General features: G+C 40.0%; 1 protein-coding gene across 1 annotated transcript; it reads right to left on the reverse strand.

Annotated features, from left to right (window-relative positions):
* Nucleotides 1-293: 293 nt before the first annotated feature.
* On the reverse strand, nt 294-7,820 carry PCK1 (phosphoenolpyruvate carboxykinase 1). Its single transcript, XM_069798878.1, has 10 exons — nt 7,739-7,820; nt 7,270-7,544; nt 5,722-5,903; nt 4,914-5,117; nt 4,407-4,594; nt 3,295-3,457; nt 2,940-3,164; nt 2,716-2,847; nt 1,870-1,965; nt 294-1,272 (listed from the first exon to the last, which is right to left on the reverse strand). The coding sequence occupies exons 2-10, from the start codon at nt 7,491-7,493 to the stop codon at nt 818-820; spliced, it is 1,869 nt and encodes a 622-aa protein (XP_069654979.1). The 5' UTR covers nt 7,494-7,544; nt 7,739-7,820; the 3' UTR covers nt 294-817.
* Between the last annotated feature and the right edge of the window lie 10,009 nt (nt 7,821-17,829).

Raw genomic sequence — 17,829 nt, forward strand, 5'->3', positions numbered from 1 at the left:
CATTCCTTTGGCTTCAATAAAAGTTGCAAAGACAGTATGTGGCTTAAACTAGTTGGCTTATGAGTAGCAGATCAATGCTAGTCAACATCTAACTTCCACATGTGAATTTCTCCCTCTGCTGTGCTATTGACAGGAGGCCCAATTTATATGCATGTAGTTTATAAACAGTGAGAATACTGGAAATGAGGTCATAGTTTGTATAAACGTTTATTTCAATAGTTTAAAGAACAAGCCATTCAAAACATCTGGAAATCACGGGAACATGAGTCATATATAATAGCAATATCTTAAATATGCATTAGTAATACAAAGTCATCTTTCACTCTGATAAAAGTTACAACTTCATTTTTCTAAAAAATATTTAAGCCATGAAATTTGTTTAGGTAATACATATATACAGCATCTAATTTTCTTTCTTCTTTCCTGTAGAGTCTGAGACTCTAGAGGTTTGTGTGATAGAAACAATGTGCTCCACCTTGAAGGCTGGATTGGTTTGGATTGTATATGCAGAACTAGGCAAATAATTTACAGCCATGATGGCCGTATGTGCATGTAAGTGACAGATCAGGGTTTTGAAGACCATGTGCACATACATCCCCACAACTGCTTGCCTATTCACAACAGATATAGTTATAAATCATTAGGTCTGGAGTTACTTCTAGAATGCCCCTATCTATATTCTAACTGAACTAAGACCTGCTTTCATTACAACCCCCTGCCCGTCAGTGTGCTGTTACACTTCCAGCAGTGATTTGGTAAAATGTGTTTGTCCTGTCTTAGTATGTGTGGATTGATAAATAATTGTGGTTTTGATCAGCTACAACTGTTTTATCCTCATCTCTAAGGCAAGCATTTCCCTTTCTATTTCATAAGGAAGGTCAGCATTAACTTGCACTTCAAAGTATTGTTTGATTTCTTCTACCTCCTTTTCCCAGAACTCTTTGGAGATATCAAACAGTTCAGTCAAGTTGACATCTTCTAAACCCTTCAAGTTCAAAGCGGTGTCAGCAGGGATGTAACCTATGACAGTTGGCTTGGCAGAGGCTTTCCCTTCAATTCTGTTGAACATCCACTCCAGCACACGGGAATTCTCTCCATAGCCAGGCCACAGGAATTTCCCTTGGCTGTCTTTCCGGAACCAGTTAACATGAAAGATCCTTGGTAGTTTTGCAGCTGGACGATGTGCCATGCTGAGCCAGTGGGCCAAGTATTTGCCAAAGTTGTAGCCAAAGAAAGGTCTCATGGCAAATGGATCGTGCATAATGATTTTGCCTGTTCAAAACACAAATGGAGGATGTAAGGTAATAAATAGTGCGTTTATTCTAAAGCACAAAGATTTAGGTCCTCCCAGGATTTAGTACCCATGGTCACTTAACCACCCTTCTGTATCTGAACCAAAGAGCTTTAAGAAACAATTCAAGCATTATACTTGATGTACAAAAAAAGTACAAATTATTTTTTATAATTGGTGGAAATTAAATTTCTTAAATCTCAGGTCAAGCAGGTTAAATGAAGATCCTCAAGAGCTGGCTTTCATCATTCATGTATTTATGTTGAGCTCTAGCAGAAGAGAAAATTTAAGTTTATTTATCCTAGACTGTAACAAGAACTCCATATCAAGGCTTCTGGCACCCCCATGCCTGCACCCTGTTCTGTATGCTTGCCACCTAGAGGATTATTTTGCTTAATTTGTCTTTTACAGAGAATTTGACTTTTCATTCCAGTACAAATATTTTGTACTGTGAAAATGCACAGGTTGCAAAATCAGCTGCCAAGACTGTAATGCAAAAGAGCAGGGGAGGAGGACAGAGCAGGCAGTCCAGAGAGGATTGTTTTTAATACAGGTAGGCAGATTAAATTTTGATTTACCTTTGTGCTCAGCAGCTGCTGTTGCTTCAGATCTCATAGCTGCTCCTATAAATACTCCATGCTGCCAGTTAAAGGCCTCATATACAAGAGGCACACCTGTAAAGAACAAAATCACTTCAGTAATTAGAGGTCCAGAAATATTTTTATAACGGGTTTTGCTACCTGAGGTACTGCCGAATGCATGTTACTGTATAATGTATTCTAATTTTTCCTGTTTTTTTAAATCAGTTCATTTCCTGCCCTCTTGTAGCAAAGAAGTTTATGTGAATGTTTTCAAAACTGGCTACTGATTACTGAACACATCCATGTTTAGTTGCTCAGTGGGAGATATCTGGGACCTCGGAATCCCCAGCAGATTTTACTGAAAATAGAATCTAGTCCTGTGGTCATGATATTAGACTCAGACCTAGCATTACTTCTATTTCTTTTCCAACTTTAGGTGACCCTTAACAGATCAATTTATTTTACTTCCTTTTCTGTAAACTGTCTACAACTGGTTCATTTCTCTAACCATTTCCTATCTGAACTAGTTAAACTGCAAGCCAATTGAGACAAGTATAGCAATTTGCTATGTGTCTACGTATTACCCAGCTTAGTGGGTCCTGATCTCTCCAGCCCTTTATTCTTATTATTACCTGTTTTGTGTTAACATCTAACAATTCAGACATTGAAATACCAGTGGCTGTAAGTGTGTGTGTCAAAGGCTAACAGGCAGAAGTTAGACCTACATGGTTATTTCCTTGCTTTTGCAGCTGTGAAAGCAAAACCTGTGTCTCTGCCCAGTTGTGTTTCAACCCTTCTATGGTCAGCACTTCAGCCTTGATACGTGGCTGATGCATCTCTTACCAGCAGGTCTGCGGCCTCCAAATATTATCCCTTCAATGGGCACACCTTCGGGTGATTCCCATGCAGGGTCCATGATGGGGCACTGGCTGGCTGGAGTGCAGAATCGTGAGTTGGGATGAGCACAAGGTTCCCCTGTACAGAGTACAATGAAAAGGTCATAATGGCAGAATTAACATGAATTCAGCAGAGAAAGCCAAGACAGACTGTGGAGTGCACCAGGCTACCATTATCTGGGGTCCAATCCTTGTTCTTCCATGAAGTCAGTGTTACTCCCGTTGGTAATGTCTCATCAATGCCTTCCCAATAGACACCTCCATCACTGGTTTCTGCTACATTGGTAAAGATGGTGTTCTTGAATATGGTTTTAATAGCATTGGGGTTTGTTTTGACTGAGGTTCCAGGGGCGACACCAAAAAAGCCATTTTCTGGATTGATTGCCCTTAAGTTGCCTGGAAGTTAAATGACAAAATGTAAGTAAATCAAACTGTTTTAATTCCATCCAGAATTTTGTAGCATGTCTTGCTGCACCTAAAAGCAACCTGTACTGGACTGTAAAACAATCCAATTTCAGTTCCATACCTTGTTCATCAAATTTCATCCAGGCAATATCATCACCCACACACTCGATTTTCCATCCTGGCAGGCTTGGGTTCATCATGGCCAAGTTAGTTTTTCCACATGCACTAGGGAATGCTGCAGCAAAATACTTCTTTTCACCTTCTGGATTGGTAATGCCCAGGATCTATTGAAAAATTAATGCAACTGTTAAACACAGTCTTTTTTTCTTGCACTTTTCATTTTGAAGATTGTCTCCCAGCAAGTGGTAATGATAAAATATTTAATTATGCAAATTTTTCCTACAGAAGCACCACCACATAATATAGTTGACAAAAATTCAAACTGTAGTTTATTAATCAAAAAGTCTACTCTTCTTGCCCTTAGAATATCTTTAAGGAGTTCTTACATTGTCAGGTATGTATATAATTCAAACATTTATTTTTATTTTGCTGATTAAAGATGCACAGACTGTATATAGCTGTGTTTCTCAGCTGAGACAGAAGAAAATCAGGCAATATTCTTTTGGCTGCACGACTGGAGTGAAGTGAAAGCACTTCATGTATGGATACTTCTGCAGTTTTCAGAGTCCAAAGATATTTTTTCTGAGACTGTTCTTTTATGCACTTTGAAAATTTTTTTCAGTGGTATTTTATGGTAGTAGAATGTTTAAATGTCATCAGAAAGTAAATGCAGGAAGGGTACAAAGCAGAAGTCATTTAGAAAATCTAGTATTTACAGGTTTTGGAATGCATAGACCTCTTTATAATATGAAAGACAGTCTTCAAAACTTGCATTAATCGTTTGCTACTAGACTTGTAGGGGCAATGTGGATGCCTAGTGACGATGTTTAGACTCTGCTCAAGTAGACAGGTCTGCCTACAAGTAGCCACTGTCACAAGTTACAAATTTTTCTTCGTTTCTGATTTTACAGGTACTATTTTAAAATGTTTGGTACTTAACCTTGCAAGTAGTTTCCTATTTCTCATAAGGCTGCCATGTGATAAATTTGTATCTAATGTTACAGGACTATCCATATGAGACTAATTTCATTGCTAGCAAGTTGTGATGTATTTATGTTGAGCTAATTTAGGGTTTAATGGCTGTTCAAACACACATGATTTAATAGCTCTTACCAGCATGTGCTCAGCTAGCCAGCCCTCCTCTTTGGCGATTCTGCTGGCAATTCTGAGAGCAAAGCATTTTTTCCCCAGTAAGGAGTTTCCTCCGTAACCGCTGCCAAATGAAATGATCTCTCTGCGATCCGGGAGATGGGCAATCAGCGTTAACTCTGGGTTGCACGGCCAGTTGTTGATTAATGGTTCTGCAGAACAGAATGTTGTACTCATGAATGCAGCAATTTCCATGCTGGATCGCACTGTTTTTTGATCAGCATTGAGCCTCTGACAGCAACCCATACCAGATGCTTTAAAGGAAAGCCCCTGGTAAGTGCTAGGGATAATAATCTCCTTTCCATGAAACTCTCATTCAGCTTTAATTCCTTTAATTGAGTTCTGAACCTAGCGCAGTTGCACAAACCACCCCGGTCTTCTATGGTGTCTCCCATGTGCTGAGAACACGCAGTCAGCTCTAAAACATGCCCTGGGGAATTTCCAGGGGTGACAGGTTTTAGTGTCTCTTACCTTTTAGCGGTAGAGGACATCCAACCGAGTGAAGACATTTTACAAACTCCCCATTGCTCAGGGCTTTCAAAGCAGCTGTTCCCATCCGTGTCATGATCCTCATGCTGGCCACTACATATGGCGAATCTGTCAGCTCAATCCCAATCTTGGACAAAGGAGACCCAATAGGCCCCATGCTGAAGGGGATAACATACATTGTACGTCCTGGGAAACAGGGAGTAGCAAGATGTGGCAAAGAGAAAAGCAAGGAACTTTTGAAATAATCTTTATTAACATGGAGGTTGTTTCTCACTCTTTTAAAAGCTGTTTGTCTTGGATGTGGATGTTTCTGGTGATGTTTAAAGAGCTGTAGCTTTGTCTAATTGTATAGCAAGAAGTTTTATCTTAAATGCTGAAAGCGGCTGTTCAGACAAAATGTCTAGCCAGTTTTAAAGGTGGGTAGAGGCCAACTTCTCTGTTGGTGTATATCACTGAACCTGAAATTATTGCTGGGCGTGGGTGTCCTCCATTCTCACCTCACTTCCTATCTGCTGCTTAGTTGTTGTGTGACTTCCTGAAAAAAGTCACCCAAATTTTCATACCTTACTTTGCCTCTCTCTGTGGAGAGAAGAATGCTGGAAAGAGACTATCCTTGCACAGGCATTTGGATCTATGGTAAAGATCTGGATGAAACCAACAAAGTGACTAATATCAGGGGTGTAAACCTAAACCTTCAGCTAAAATCTTTCTTTAAAGATTACAGTAACTAGTAGTAGTAGTGTCTCTGTAATCCTAGGAGTTCAATGTCAACCGTCCTTTTCTTGCCTACCTTGCATGCAGCCTGGGAACCTGGTGTTGAAGGCTTTCTCAAAATCTTCTTCAGACATCCAGCGACCCAGCTGGCTAGTTCCAGTTTTAGGGATCGGAATAGTATCTCTCTGTTCTTGAGTGATGATGACAGTTTTGCTCTCAATTCTTGCCACATCTCTTGGATCAGTGAGAGCCAACCAGCTGCATTTCACCAAAAATCAGGAAATCGGACTTTAATTATCAATATAACACTGCTTACCCTTCTGTGGGACTGGTTTAGCAGAAAAGGGTACAATGCTTTGTAAGGCCAAAACTACAGTGACAGAGCCAGTATAACAGACAATCTCAAAAATCAGTCAGATACATTCTCTCATACAAATTTTTTCAAGACTTTCCAGTATGAATGACAAATTATATGGCCTAGGAAATTCTGGTTACACATTAATACTCCTTTGCCTCTTATGTCAGTCTCATTCTCTGTTGCTAACTTCCAGGGAAAAGTTAATCTTGTTTAATTCTCATCAGTGTGAAGTTGTTTTGCACAGGGACCACAAAATGATGCTTCAAGCAAAGTGGGTGCCAAGCAAGCACTTTAAGTGTTGGTATGAGTACCTGTGGGATCGGAATCAAGCTTAGTGATTGGCATAGTTCTTTAAGTTAGAGGCATCACAAAAGAAACACTGAGTATAAGCATGATCATAAAAAAATGAAGGAGTTTATTAAAGGGGATTATTTTTCCCCTCTAAAGAATTTTTGCCATCTAAATACAATAGATAGGATTGTTTTACATTTTCACCTCTGTGCATAGAAATTTTCCATGAGTATAAAAATGTTCTAGTTGGGCTGTCATAACCATCATCACTACAGCTAAGCATATAATTAACAATGAATAATTTATCTGGTGAATCTTGCCCTTTTCTCTCCCAAATAGTCTGCAAACAGATTGCCAAATTCCTGCACTTAGTTATTCAAATGTCTTTGCAGATTTCTTCCATGAAGATCTCTTGGTCGGCACGTAATTCCTGAGTATGTACTTGTTGTTAATATTCTCCTTTCATGTTGGGTTGGTTGGGAGAGATGATGAAATATTTGAAAAAAGTATTTGCTGAATACATTACAGTCAAAGCTCATCGGCACGATATGAATAATGCCTGTACTGAATAATATTTGAACACCCACAGAGCTATTTGAATGCCATAAAAAAAGTATTTGATGAATAAACTAATTGACTAAAATAGTAGAATTCTTCAAAAGATGTATTTGCTAAATAATATTTAGCCATTGCTAATGATTAGTTACATAAGTCTCATGACATTATTTCAGTTCCCTGATGTAACAAATCAATAGAGAAAATGTACAGTTGATAGTCCAATTGAATAATATGCTTTATGTTAAGTTTTAGAGGAAAAAGATTGCTTTCCTGTGTATTTCACCTATGTAAGCCACCGTGCCAAAATGTTCATGGAAAGCACATATTGAAGGGTTATAAGGAGTTCTAAAAGTAAACAGCATAGAAAACGCATATTGCAATTCTGAGATGATACTTGACTTCCTTCAGGCTACTTACCAGTTCTCATACTTGCTCAGCTTCTTGATCATGCCTTGTTCTACCATGATGTCCAGAATTTTTTTGTTTTCTTCTTCTGAGCCATCGCAGATATGAATGCTCTCGGGCTGGCACAGCTTGGCATTACTTTCAATGAAATCCCTTGCTTCTGGAGGCAGGCTCTGCAAATCCCCCTGGACAACCTTGGGCATGACGTTTACCTCAGCTTTCAACTGTGGGGGCATTATTGAACCTGTAGTGGATCTTGTTGATGGCTTTGAAATACTGATCACAATCTAAAATCAAATATATGGGGTGTGTTAGCATACTATGGCATTCTAACCAGTGTCAATAAGCCTTCCCAACAATGTATAATGCAAAGCTAGAATTTGCAACAGGCTCGATCATGTACTTCTGCTTTAAAATCAATATAGAGAACTTGGATCACTGATAATTTCAAGCTGGAAAAAATAGAGGCCATTCTACTTACTGTCTTTATAAGACCGAGTTGGATGTCAGAGAGGATTTTTCTGTCCCTTCCAGTTGATCCCGTTTCGTTTGCTTTGGAGTACTCTTGCAAACACTGCTTTCCAAGGAAGCATCCTCCTTCCTTAAATATTCTTCATGGTAGTGTCCATCCCACTAGGTGAGGTGAGGGAGGCTTGTCCTTTATGTCACCACTGGAAGTGTCTTGGGACAGTGCCACTGACATTGTCATCATGCAGAGTTGTCAACAAAGCAGCCCTGTCAAGGTAATCATTTAACAGGTTTGATTAATGAATGCTGAAAGCAGTGATTCTTAGCCCCTTGGTTTGTTGATTTGAAGCAGTTACAAAATTTAGCAGTTTAACTAAACTTTGATCCAATTTGGCTTTGAAACCAAAAGCGTCGTAACTTCTCGGTGTGTGAGAAAGGTTGAGTACAAAGACTACTTGGAACCAGGAACACGGGGGTCGTCCAGGCAAAGCGTAGTTGGCACATTTGGTAGGCAGACGCTCGCTAGTTGGCTGTGAAGTGGAGGCTCGTCCAAGGTGTGTTTACTCACCTTGGGAACATTGCCTGATCCGGGGATAAAGTTCAACAGTGAGCACTGACAGGCCTGAATAACCACTACATACGTCTGCCTGGAGGCCTTATTTTTGTTCATGCAGTTCTGAAAAAAACCCTAAGCAATGTAAATCTAAATGATGGGTTTCCTTCAGTGCAAGAAAGTTTTTGCTTATGGCTTGCTTTAGGCTCTTGCAAACTGAACAATCATTTCCTATTGCTACAAGCTCAGAAGAGGCAGATCAGCAATTGTCTCAGTAATTAGCCTCCTCCTTCAAATGTTGTTTTATTTTACTGGGAGTCCTATGGGGGTCATAAAACATGAACCCACCTTTAAATTACTACTCAAAAGGCACAAAACTGCTCAGGACTGTGGCTGCACGCTTTGTTATATGTGTAAAGTGCACTGTATGCATATGTACATATAGAGATGTGTACATATCTGTGTCTGTTGTGGCAGCGTATGATGCCAACAGCCACTACTACTTCTACAGTTCCGAGGGTGAGAGTGTGATCTCAGGCATTTTGAGGTCTTGCCTCTAACTGTTCCTGCCTGCCTTTCAGCTATTTACTTTTCCCTACTCCAATTTAGACCATCATGCCCATAAAGAAAGGCTGATTTTCACGTCCATTTGTCCGTGCAGTCTGGGTGTGTGAAGACTGAAGTATTTCAAACAAATAAAAATGTAGAAATAACCCTGCTGCCATTTCACCTCACTCTGCTTACATCCAGTCCTGGCAAAGCATCTGGGGCCTGGATGAGGCAATGCTTTCATGCCAACCTGTCACTTTTCATATTAACGGGGCTTCTACCATGCATGTAAAATATTGTAAACGGTAGTTTGCAGAAGAGGAAATGTGGGAATCCCAGCTAAGTTTCAGGGGGTTCTTTAAAGTAACAGAATTGATTTGTGTATCCTACATAAAGGATGTTTATCACCTGCCACCCGCTCAGGTTCGTGCAGTCAATGAGATGTTTCCAGCAAGGCTTTTGCCAAGGCAGCCAGCAGTGACTTGCAAGCCTTGAGAAGCCAGGTCTGGCAGAGCAGCACAGATCAGGATTGCAGCTTGCCTTCCTGCCCCGCAAGTCTAAAATACTGTGGAGCTGAATCTCACACTGCAGGAACACTACCCCTGGGACTGTATCCTCTATCTCTCCTGCAAAGCTTTTTATTATGTTTTGTAAACGTGAAGGGAAGAAAATAGTGAAGTAAGAGGGGCTGTCCTTGATGCGCTGCAAGGCCAAACATTCCTGAAAAGGAAAACAAAAATCTGGTAGGATAAGAGGTGCTAAAGACTGCTCCAGATGGGGCTCTGCCATTAGCAAAGGTAAAATCAAAGACAATTTAATAATGACAGCATTGGTGTTTGTCACTGGAGTCCGCATACTGTGCTGCTGGTGGAGCCAATCAGAAATATTTTGGCCAACTGTTTTCCCTTTAAAACATACCATTAAGTACTTCATTAAAAATAAAATGGGGCATAACCTTGAGTAATACTAAGCAGACCCCTTTGTCAGTGAAGTACAAAAATACTGAGCCCTTCCTGCTGGCCAGATAAGTCATTATGCATAGAACTAATAACTGAGAGTAAAACAGCAATGCTTCAGTTGTCAGGAAAAAGAGTGGACCAGAAAATGATCATATTGCGACACCAGTAAAGTCAGAATAAAAGCTTAAAATTGACAGTGTAAGACAGCAAGATTAGTCCTAGTGTCTCTTCAGTTTTGAGTGGAGGAAAAAAATCCCCAAACCCGGAGCATTAGTTTCTGCCAATTAAATTATAGTCAGGCAGGTGTTGTGCAAATTTTCTCACACTGCAATCCTAACCTCCCACAATCTTGCTATACAAACTGTGGGCTTCTCTTGAGAAGACACTAAATATGCCAAATTGGTGGCACTGTGTTATGAACATATGTCCATTAAAAATCACATTAAGGATTCCAAATGTTTTTCATTTGTGATGGCAGCAGGGCTCGAGTGCAGATGTCCACTGGGAATTCTAGACATTTAAGCATCAAATTACTTGTATTTAGGTAACACCTCCCATCAGAGGATCTCAAAGCATATCACAAACACACAGTAAGCCTCAAGCCCCTATATAAAACACACATAGTATTTGGTGCAATGAAGTAACTGGAGCATATGCAAATCAGGGCCAAGATTTTTTTTTTCCAAGAATCTTCTCATTTAGAGATTCAGCTTTTAGATACCCAACAGAAGACATTAAAAGTTTAATCTGAAGACAGTGTATTCACATAACTGCCAGTGTCTCCCACAAAAAAATCCCCAGAAGTAGCATCTCCAGTGGCTCAGTTACAGTGGTCTTGAGGTGTTCACCCAATACCAGTGTGTACTGCTGTTTGCCATGTATATATCTGCCTTCTGGATTCAGTTTGCTGGAAGATCTCACTAGCGAGAAACATGGGGCGTGGTATGGGGGCAATGTAAGGTCTTTAAAAAAAAATTGTCTTGAATGTGAAGTTTGTTTTCCATTTAAATGAGAAATCTTTTTTAGTAGTAACTGTGTTATAATACTCATCTAATAGCTGATACAATTTCTTTGGATTTAACTTTTTTTTTTTTGGCACTTTTTCTCTGTGCTTCTTGACACTTGAATGTGATGCTCATCAGGTGTCTTCTTGGAAGCTGTCAAATTATTTAAATGAGTGTGAATCCGACATTTCAAGATGATAGTGTTCAACAAGTGCCTTGAAAGGAGTGTTTTCAGGATGTTTGCTTTTATGGGCACTATTCAGGCTCCTCAAAACAGAGGTTTTGAGCACTTTGACTTTTACTGACTTACTGGTACTCAATGCAACAGATGCAAAGATTGTTAGATGCTCAGAAAAAGTGTCATAAGAAAGCTTAACTCATCACTACAAACTGAGGTGCAACAAAGCACTCTCAATGAGATCTGAAAGTTGTTAATGGCATATAATAATACTCAGAAATTCTACTCTCCTCCTATTGCTAATTATCCTACATATTGTCACCTCCAAAGAGTTTGTCACTTGGGGTTTTTTTGTTATAAAATTGTAGCTTTTTTTAAAGATTCTCTGAGCTGTTCTACTAATGGAAGAATATTGCTTGATTGTTATTCTTGCTGTGAAGTTGTTCTCAGCTGATACTGAGCAAACTGCAATTGCTGCTGGACTGGATGCCACACAAGCCCAGATCCAAGGGCAGCCCTTCCAAGCGTGCAGCTCACAGAGACCAGGGCAGGGACTGCTCCTTCAATTTCCAGAAGAAAACGTGAACTGTGAAAATTGCCTGCAGTTCCAAAAGAGTCTGTGACTGAGCCGTGTTTATCCCAGACCCTGCGCAGCCCTGTGTGATATTTCCGCCTCGCAGCCCCTTGTCTTACAGGCAGTTCTTCAGCACTGACCCAACCGCAGGAGGTCCAGGGGCTCTGGCCACACGTGCTGCGCACTCCTCTCCTTGTGCGCTGCGTGAACCGTGAGACTGAGCCTCTGGGACCAGGCAGAACAGGTAGCAGCAAACAGGGAGCACAGTGCTTCCCTTCCTACCTCTCTCCCTCCAACCCTAAATGATACAGTATTTATCTTGGGCAGATTGTAATATATAACATTTGTGGATCGCTAAGGTGTGATGTAACTTTTTTGACTGTCTTCACGTGGTTTGTTCTGATGGCGATGGAATGAGAAATGGGGAAAAAAATACTCAGATTTATTGTGATTAGACTGCACTTTCATTAGCCTGGCCAGCATTTTCATCTTGACAACAGACATTCTAAAACTTCTTAAAACAAATGGAAGTAAATTGTAGCAGAGGGGAACATGTTAGTGCGTGTTTATGGTCTCTGATGAAAGTCACTAACCTCTGATGCTTAGTTTAGTATCAGTTTGAGTGATCAATTCTGGGCTGCGTTTTAGGGAAAGTCCTGGCTGTGCCACAGTCCGTGCCAAGGCTGACATTATACCATAAGCAGACTGGTTTCTTGCTTGTTATTCTTCTGCTTTGGCAGAGAAACTACTTACTCTTTATGGTTCTCTTTTCCATTTTAACTTGTAAGGAATAAAACCTGGAGTTTTGGTTGCGGTGGTACTGTGGCACATCCACACATTGCCTATGAAGGATACCGGAGGTTTAATTCCCTCTTGTCACACTGGTGACCCTTCTTAGCAACACAAGACACCTAGTTTGGACTCTGATTTCACACCTGAATCTCAGGTGGGATGCGGCACCCCACATGCAGAGCAGCAATTGGCTCCTCATTAATGGTGTTTGCTCAGTTAGTAGCTCGGAGCAGCATGTTATTCACTATTCATCATTCTCTCTCACCAGCTCGTTAGCTCTGGAGATGGGATTGATTCATATAATCTTAACCCTGAGAAGCAGTTGCTCTTCTGGAGCTAGTTCTGGAGCTGTGACTCTAATCTGGGGACTCTTCCCCATAGGAATGCTGTCCTCTCCCTCATAAAACCCATATCAGGGATCAGTGTGAATATTTGAGTAATGGGCTCTGTAGCCACTGGTATCTGACCAGTGGCTGTGTATGTGTAACCCTGTCAAGTGTGAGCTCAGGAGCTCTCATCTGCTGTAGAAGGTCTAATAGGCATACGGAGAGTTTGGGCCCACCAAGGCTTCAACTGACTTTACCTTAGCCAGCACAAGGTTGATGAGAACATGACTATGATTTTTGTATGGTTACTGCATTTTTTTGGCTGGATGTACAGCAGAACCACAGCCAGGAGAGAAGGGGACAAACTGTACTAAACAGAGTGGAAAACAGTCAGCATAAGGTTGTGTGTTTCCCTTCACCTATGTAGCATCTGCTCTGCTCAATCATACAAAGCCCAGATGGCACGGAGATTCAGCTTTGCAAATAAAAATGGTAACCCTTGCTGGAGCAAAAGCTGTTTACCACAGAGGTGTGTGTTTGCAGCTGTCAAGGGCTCCCTGCTTCCTACCTGTGGAGGAGGTAAATGAGAAATCCTTGCAGACAGGTTCAAGCAGCAGGAGGTGTTTCAACCTCTTGTTCGAGAGCAGCCTTCTGGCTTCCTGCTGATAACTAGGGTCCTGCTAACTGTGCCCTTTTACAGAGACTTCACCTCCTCAGGCCTTAAGAAATTACATGGCAGTACCTTTTAAAATTTAAACTTGTTTATTTTTTTCTAGGATGAGATAACCCTGGCTCCTCTTGCTCCTTTTTTTTGCATGCCATTCGTTATTTCTCTGCCATCCTTTGCTTGCTAGCAGCGCTCTGTTGTCAGTTGTCACTTCAGGGCTACACAGCTCTGTCTACCTGACTGGCAATGTGTTTTCTCTCATTTATTTAAATGCTTCCATTTGTTTTTTGTCTCTCTTGTCATTTTTATCCCTCATTACATGCAGTCTGACCCACTGGATGCAGTTCTATATGTCCTTCATGAGCCAATTTCTTTAAAGAAGGATGGCTTTAACCAGTAAGTATGGGTGCAGATTCGGAAGGTTTAGGTTCTGTTTCTTTCTCTGCTATGGATTTCGCATTTGACTTTGGACATGTAACTTTACATCCCCAAGCCTTTATCCTCTCCGCGAGAAGGGGGTTGGGAGGTGATAATGCCAATTTCTCTCTCTTCTTGTGCATTCTTCCTAGTTTGGTTGATAGTTCCTGGCCGGAGGAGTTTAAAACCTAATTGGACAACATCATTATCTCTTCTCATCTTTATATCTGTGCCACAGATAGTCCTTGCTGGGTCCTCTCTAGATTGTTGTAATGCAAATAGTATGTTCTTATTTGAAATGAAAAGCATTTACTATAACCTGTTTTCTCCTTTGATAGCAACACAGAAGCACCAACTTGGGCTGAACCATATTTTCTGTTTCAAGTGAGATTTGTTCTATATTTTTTTTCCCCAGGAAAATAGCTTTGATGAATATTTCAAGCATTTTGTAACACTGGAAGCAACAACAACAGGATAGAGGAGCTGATTGTGCAGAAATAAAAGCCAGGCTACATCTAAAGGTCAGAAGGCAAATGTGCCTATGTCAAGCACTACGTACCTTTTGGTTCTTGAACCTGAAGGCTGTAGGAAAATCAACATTACAAAAAAGAATTACCTCTGTAATAGATCCTGTGTTTACTGGAAAACCCTTTTGTAAGTGTTAACAGGTCAGATGAAATCCTACGTATTGTACACTTATGCTTAGCACATTTCTAATAGGAAGAAGGCAACATGGGTAGACCACAATGGGACTTTTTGAATGTAAAATAATTTTTGTTTTGCCGGTGTAAATGGTTCCTACCAGACAAGTGCCACAAGTATGACTATTGCTACAAACAACATTCAGTAAAGAGGTCAAGGGTTCAACTGGGCCCTGAAGATCATACTTTTTCTTATGCTTTTAGAAGGACAGAATTCTGACTCTGCTGTACATGCGTCTGTTGACTGACAGTCTGTACCTGTCTCCAAATTTATTAATTCAGGATGATTCATATGCATATGAATACTGTTTATTTAAAGAGAAACCTCTTATACATGAGCTTAAACTAATATGTACAAATGAATAGTAACCAACTTGCATTCTGCAAATAAAATAAAACAAGTAACCCACTTGTTATCCTTGTATAGTTCAGGTATTTGCATTGCAATGGCACTAAGGCAGTACCTTGTTATTTTGGGTGAAGCATAAATGTGCTCTGCCCAGGAGATCTTACTGTTTAAGACAGAACAAAACAAAACAAGGGTATGAATGACAGACCAAGAGATTGTAAGTTTGTAGAGGCAGCTCTGAACAGATTAATAATCATTATTCACAAAAGAAGTCACTTAGCTATTCTCATTTGCCTTCCAGGTACTTCCTCATCTTGCTGTTTAAAAAGATTATGAGGACAATAAGGCTGACTTTGTTTATTCTTATAGGAGCAAAAAAGATGTACAACTACGCCTGCTATACTGTATTTCTGTTACCAGTTCCTGATGGAGAGGCATGGGGTTATCTGGTTTTCGTCTTTAAGTGATGATTCCTCACTTAACAGGGAGGAAGACTAAGAATTAAGGTATCTCTGCTGATGAATATTAAGGACTAAATCACCTGCTGTCAGTGAAGTCACACTAATGTACATCTTTAAATATGCCCTTAAATTTTGTAGCCCATTCTTGATTTCTTTGGGTTTTTGAATTGAGAAGCTTGACTTGGGTGCCTCAGAAACTTTAGAGCCCATGCTGATTGGTGACCTGAGCTGGAAAAAAATTGCACAGGAAGCCACTGCTCTTCTGAACCCACCAACCAACTCCTTACTGCTGATTTTGCAAGGTTTAATGTGCACTTACTGCATATCCACGTGGAAGCAGAATTTGAACTCCTTTGGGTTGTACATCTCACTCATTGATTTATTAGGACAATGATTTAATAGTCTCATTCTCTGGTGATCCTATTAACTTCCAAGCAATAGTGCCCGTTTAGCTGTGCACAAAGAGCTGTTCTCAGAACTGTTTTCCTGATTAAAGATTAACAATGTGATAAAAGCAAGGAAACATGGGCATCCTTGGAGTTTGTTTCTTACATCAGTTGGGTTAAACCTTTACTATCTTTTCTCACTGTCTATCTTCACTGCGTGTTTGGCAATCAAATTCTGCACAGCTCTAGCACGTTTCCTCCAGTTTAGTCAAAACAAGAGGAAAACTTTCTGCCTTTTAAACTTTTAACTCTTTGACCCTTGCTCAAACAGCAGCAGAAACCTTTACTAACTAACTAAGGGGAGTTGTCTTTAAAACTTTCTTTGCTATCTCTTGGATTAAAGAGTATTCTGTAAAAACAGTGGAAGTCACTGAGGTGTAGTTAACTGTATAACTGTGCTAATTAATGTCTTTTAAAATGGAAGAAGAAATATGCTTCTCAAGTAAACATCTTTCTTCCAAACAGACCCAGGCACGCAGATCTGCTGTTTGCCACAAGCAGCAAATGGAGCATTACTGGATGGCAGAATTGTTTCTAAATATATCATGATGTTAGATGAAACAGTTAATAGATAAATTGCAATTATGGTTAATATTTTTTAGACCACTTCCCTGACTTGTGTCTGAGCAATCAATCATCCTTTGTACTTTCAGCTCCAATAAGCCTATGTTAAATACTTCCCCTTTTACATATTCCACATCTGTATGCTATTATGCCCTGTTTTTTTGTCATGCTGTATAATTATAATCATTAACATTATGGAGCAGGATTGTAAAAGCATAGGCAATACTTAAAAGCATTAAGTCCTTTAACTTAATAGAACTTGCTTTGGTTCTTCTACAAGAACTACTCATATTTAAAGAGATGATTTTTCTTCTTAAAGTCAAGATTGGCACTGGAGAGTGAGCAAAGCCAGGCTTTCCCCATGCCTTAGGCACAGCCTGCATCTAGCTGCTTGTGCACGAACAGCACAGTCCAAGGAAGCACTGTGCCTCTTTGCACTGAGAGAAGTGGTAATTTATAGCCAGGCTAGACCTTTGTCAATCAATACCCTCCAGGATGACTTCCATCTGTCTTTGCTTTGCTATGGTCCCATCTTCCTTTTGCTTTGGAGAATAAGTAAGGAAACAAGTAGGACTGAATATTCTGAAGTTCCTGGGTCTGAGGTCTCTCTAGCTTTTATATGACTGTAGAGACGGGGACCAGAGAATTATGTTCTTTTGGGTAGGCAAGAAATCCAAGTTGGATCTGAATCCTAACTGATGTCTGCTAGAATAAACTGCAGCTCCCATCTCAGAACCAGATGTCTGGGGGAAAAACAAAAAAGAAAAAAAAAATGCTAAAATATTTTAATAATACTCTTCTTTCCAAATGATCAGTATCTTTTCTGAAATTCAGACTGTATAATTTCTCCTGAGACTCTTCCAGGCCAGCACTGAAGCACTAAGTTAATTCTGAATGTGCAACTTTCACTTGCTTAGAACAGCATCCGAAAGAATATAATGTTGGGTTTTTTTTCCACTTCACTCATTAACTGACATGCTTTCATTGTTTTTTAATTAAGGTTTTTGGTGGTCTCTGAAGAAATGCTTCATTTGTGTGAAAGTATGATGCTAAAAGAACAAGTTGACAACAGCACCAGAAAGTACAGCAAAAAGATTTCAACCATTTAGTGGCTCCAACTTCATAAACTGAACAATATTTAAAAGAGCCACATGAAAATTAGAAGATTATAAAAGTATACTTGCTTTCTCTGAAACAGGTGATGGTGTGAAGGAGGTTATCTACTGCTGTCATTATTAAGAGGGGTAATATCTCACTGCAAAACAGGTGATGAAGGTAGCAATTGTCCCTGGTGTAAGGGCAAAAGTAAAGGCGTATAGGTTTTCAGACTGGTGTTAAGGCGCATAGATACCACTATGACAGGTGCAGTGTGAATACGACATATACTTGGAAACAAAAGTGAGACATTGGAGGAAAGTGAAAATGGAAAACTTTCCAGATGCCAGGTGGAAAATGATATTAAAGCTGTCAAAATAAGTCACAACAAAGACTGGGTTTTCTCGTAGACTAACAGGAGTCATGTTCTAGAGAAGAATGGAGTTTTCAACTACAAGATGGAATATCA

This window comes from Haliaeetus albicilla, chromosome 2 (genome assembly GCF_947461875.1).
Source record: "Haliaeetus albicilla chromosome 2, bHalAlb1.1, whole genome shotgun sequence".
Lineage (NCBI taxonomy): Eukaryota > Metazoa > Chordata > Aves > Accipitriformes > Accipitridae > Haliaeetus > Haliaeetus albicilla.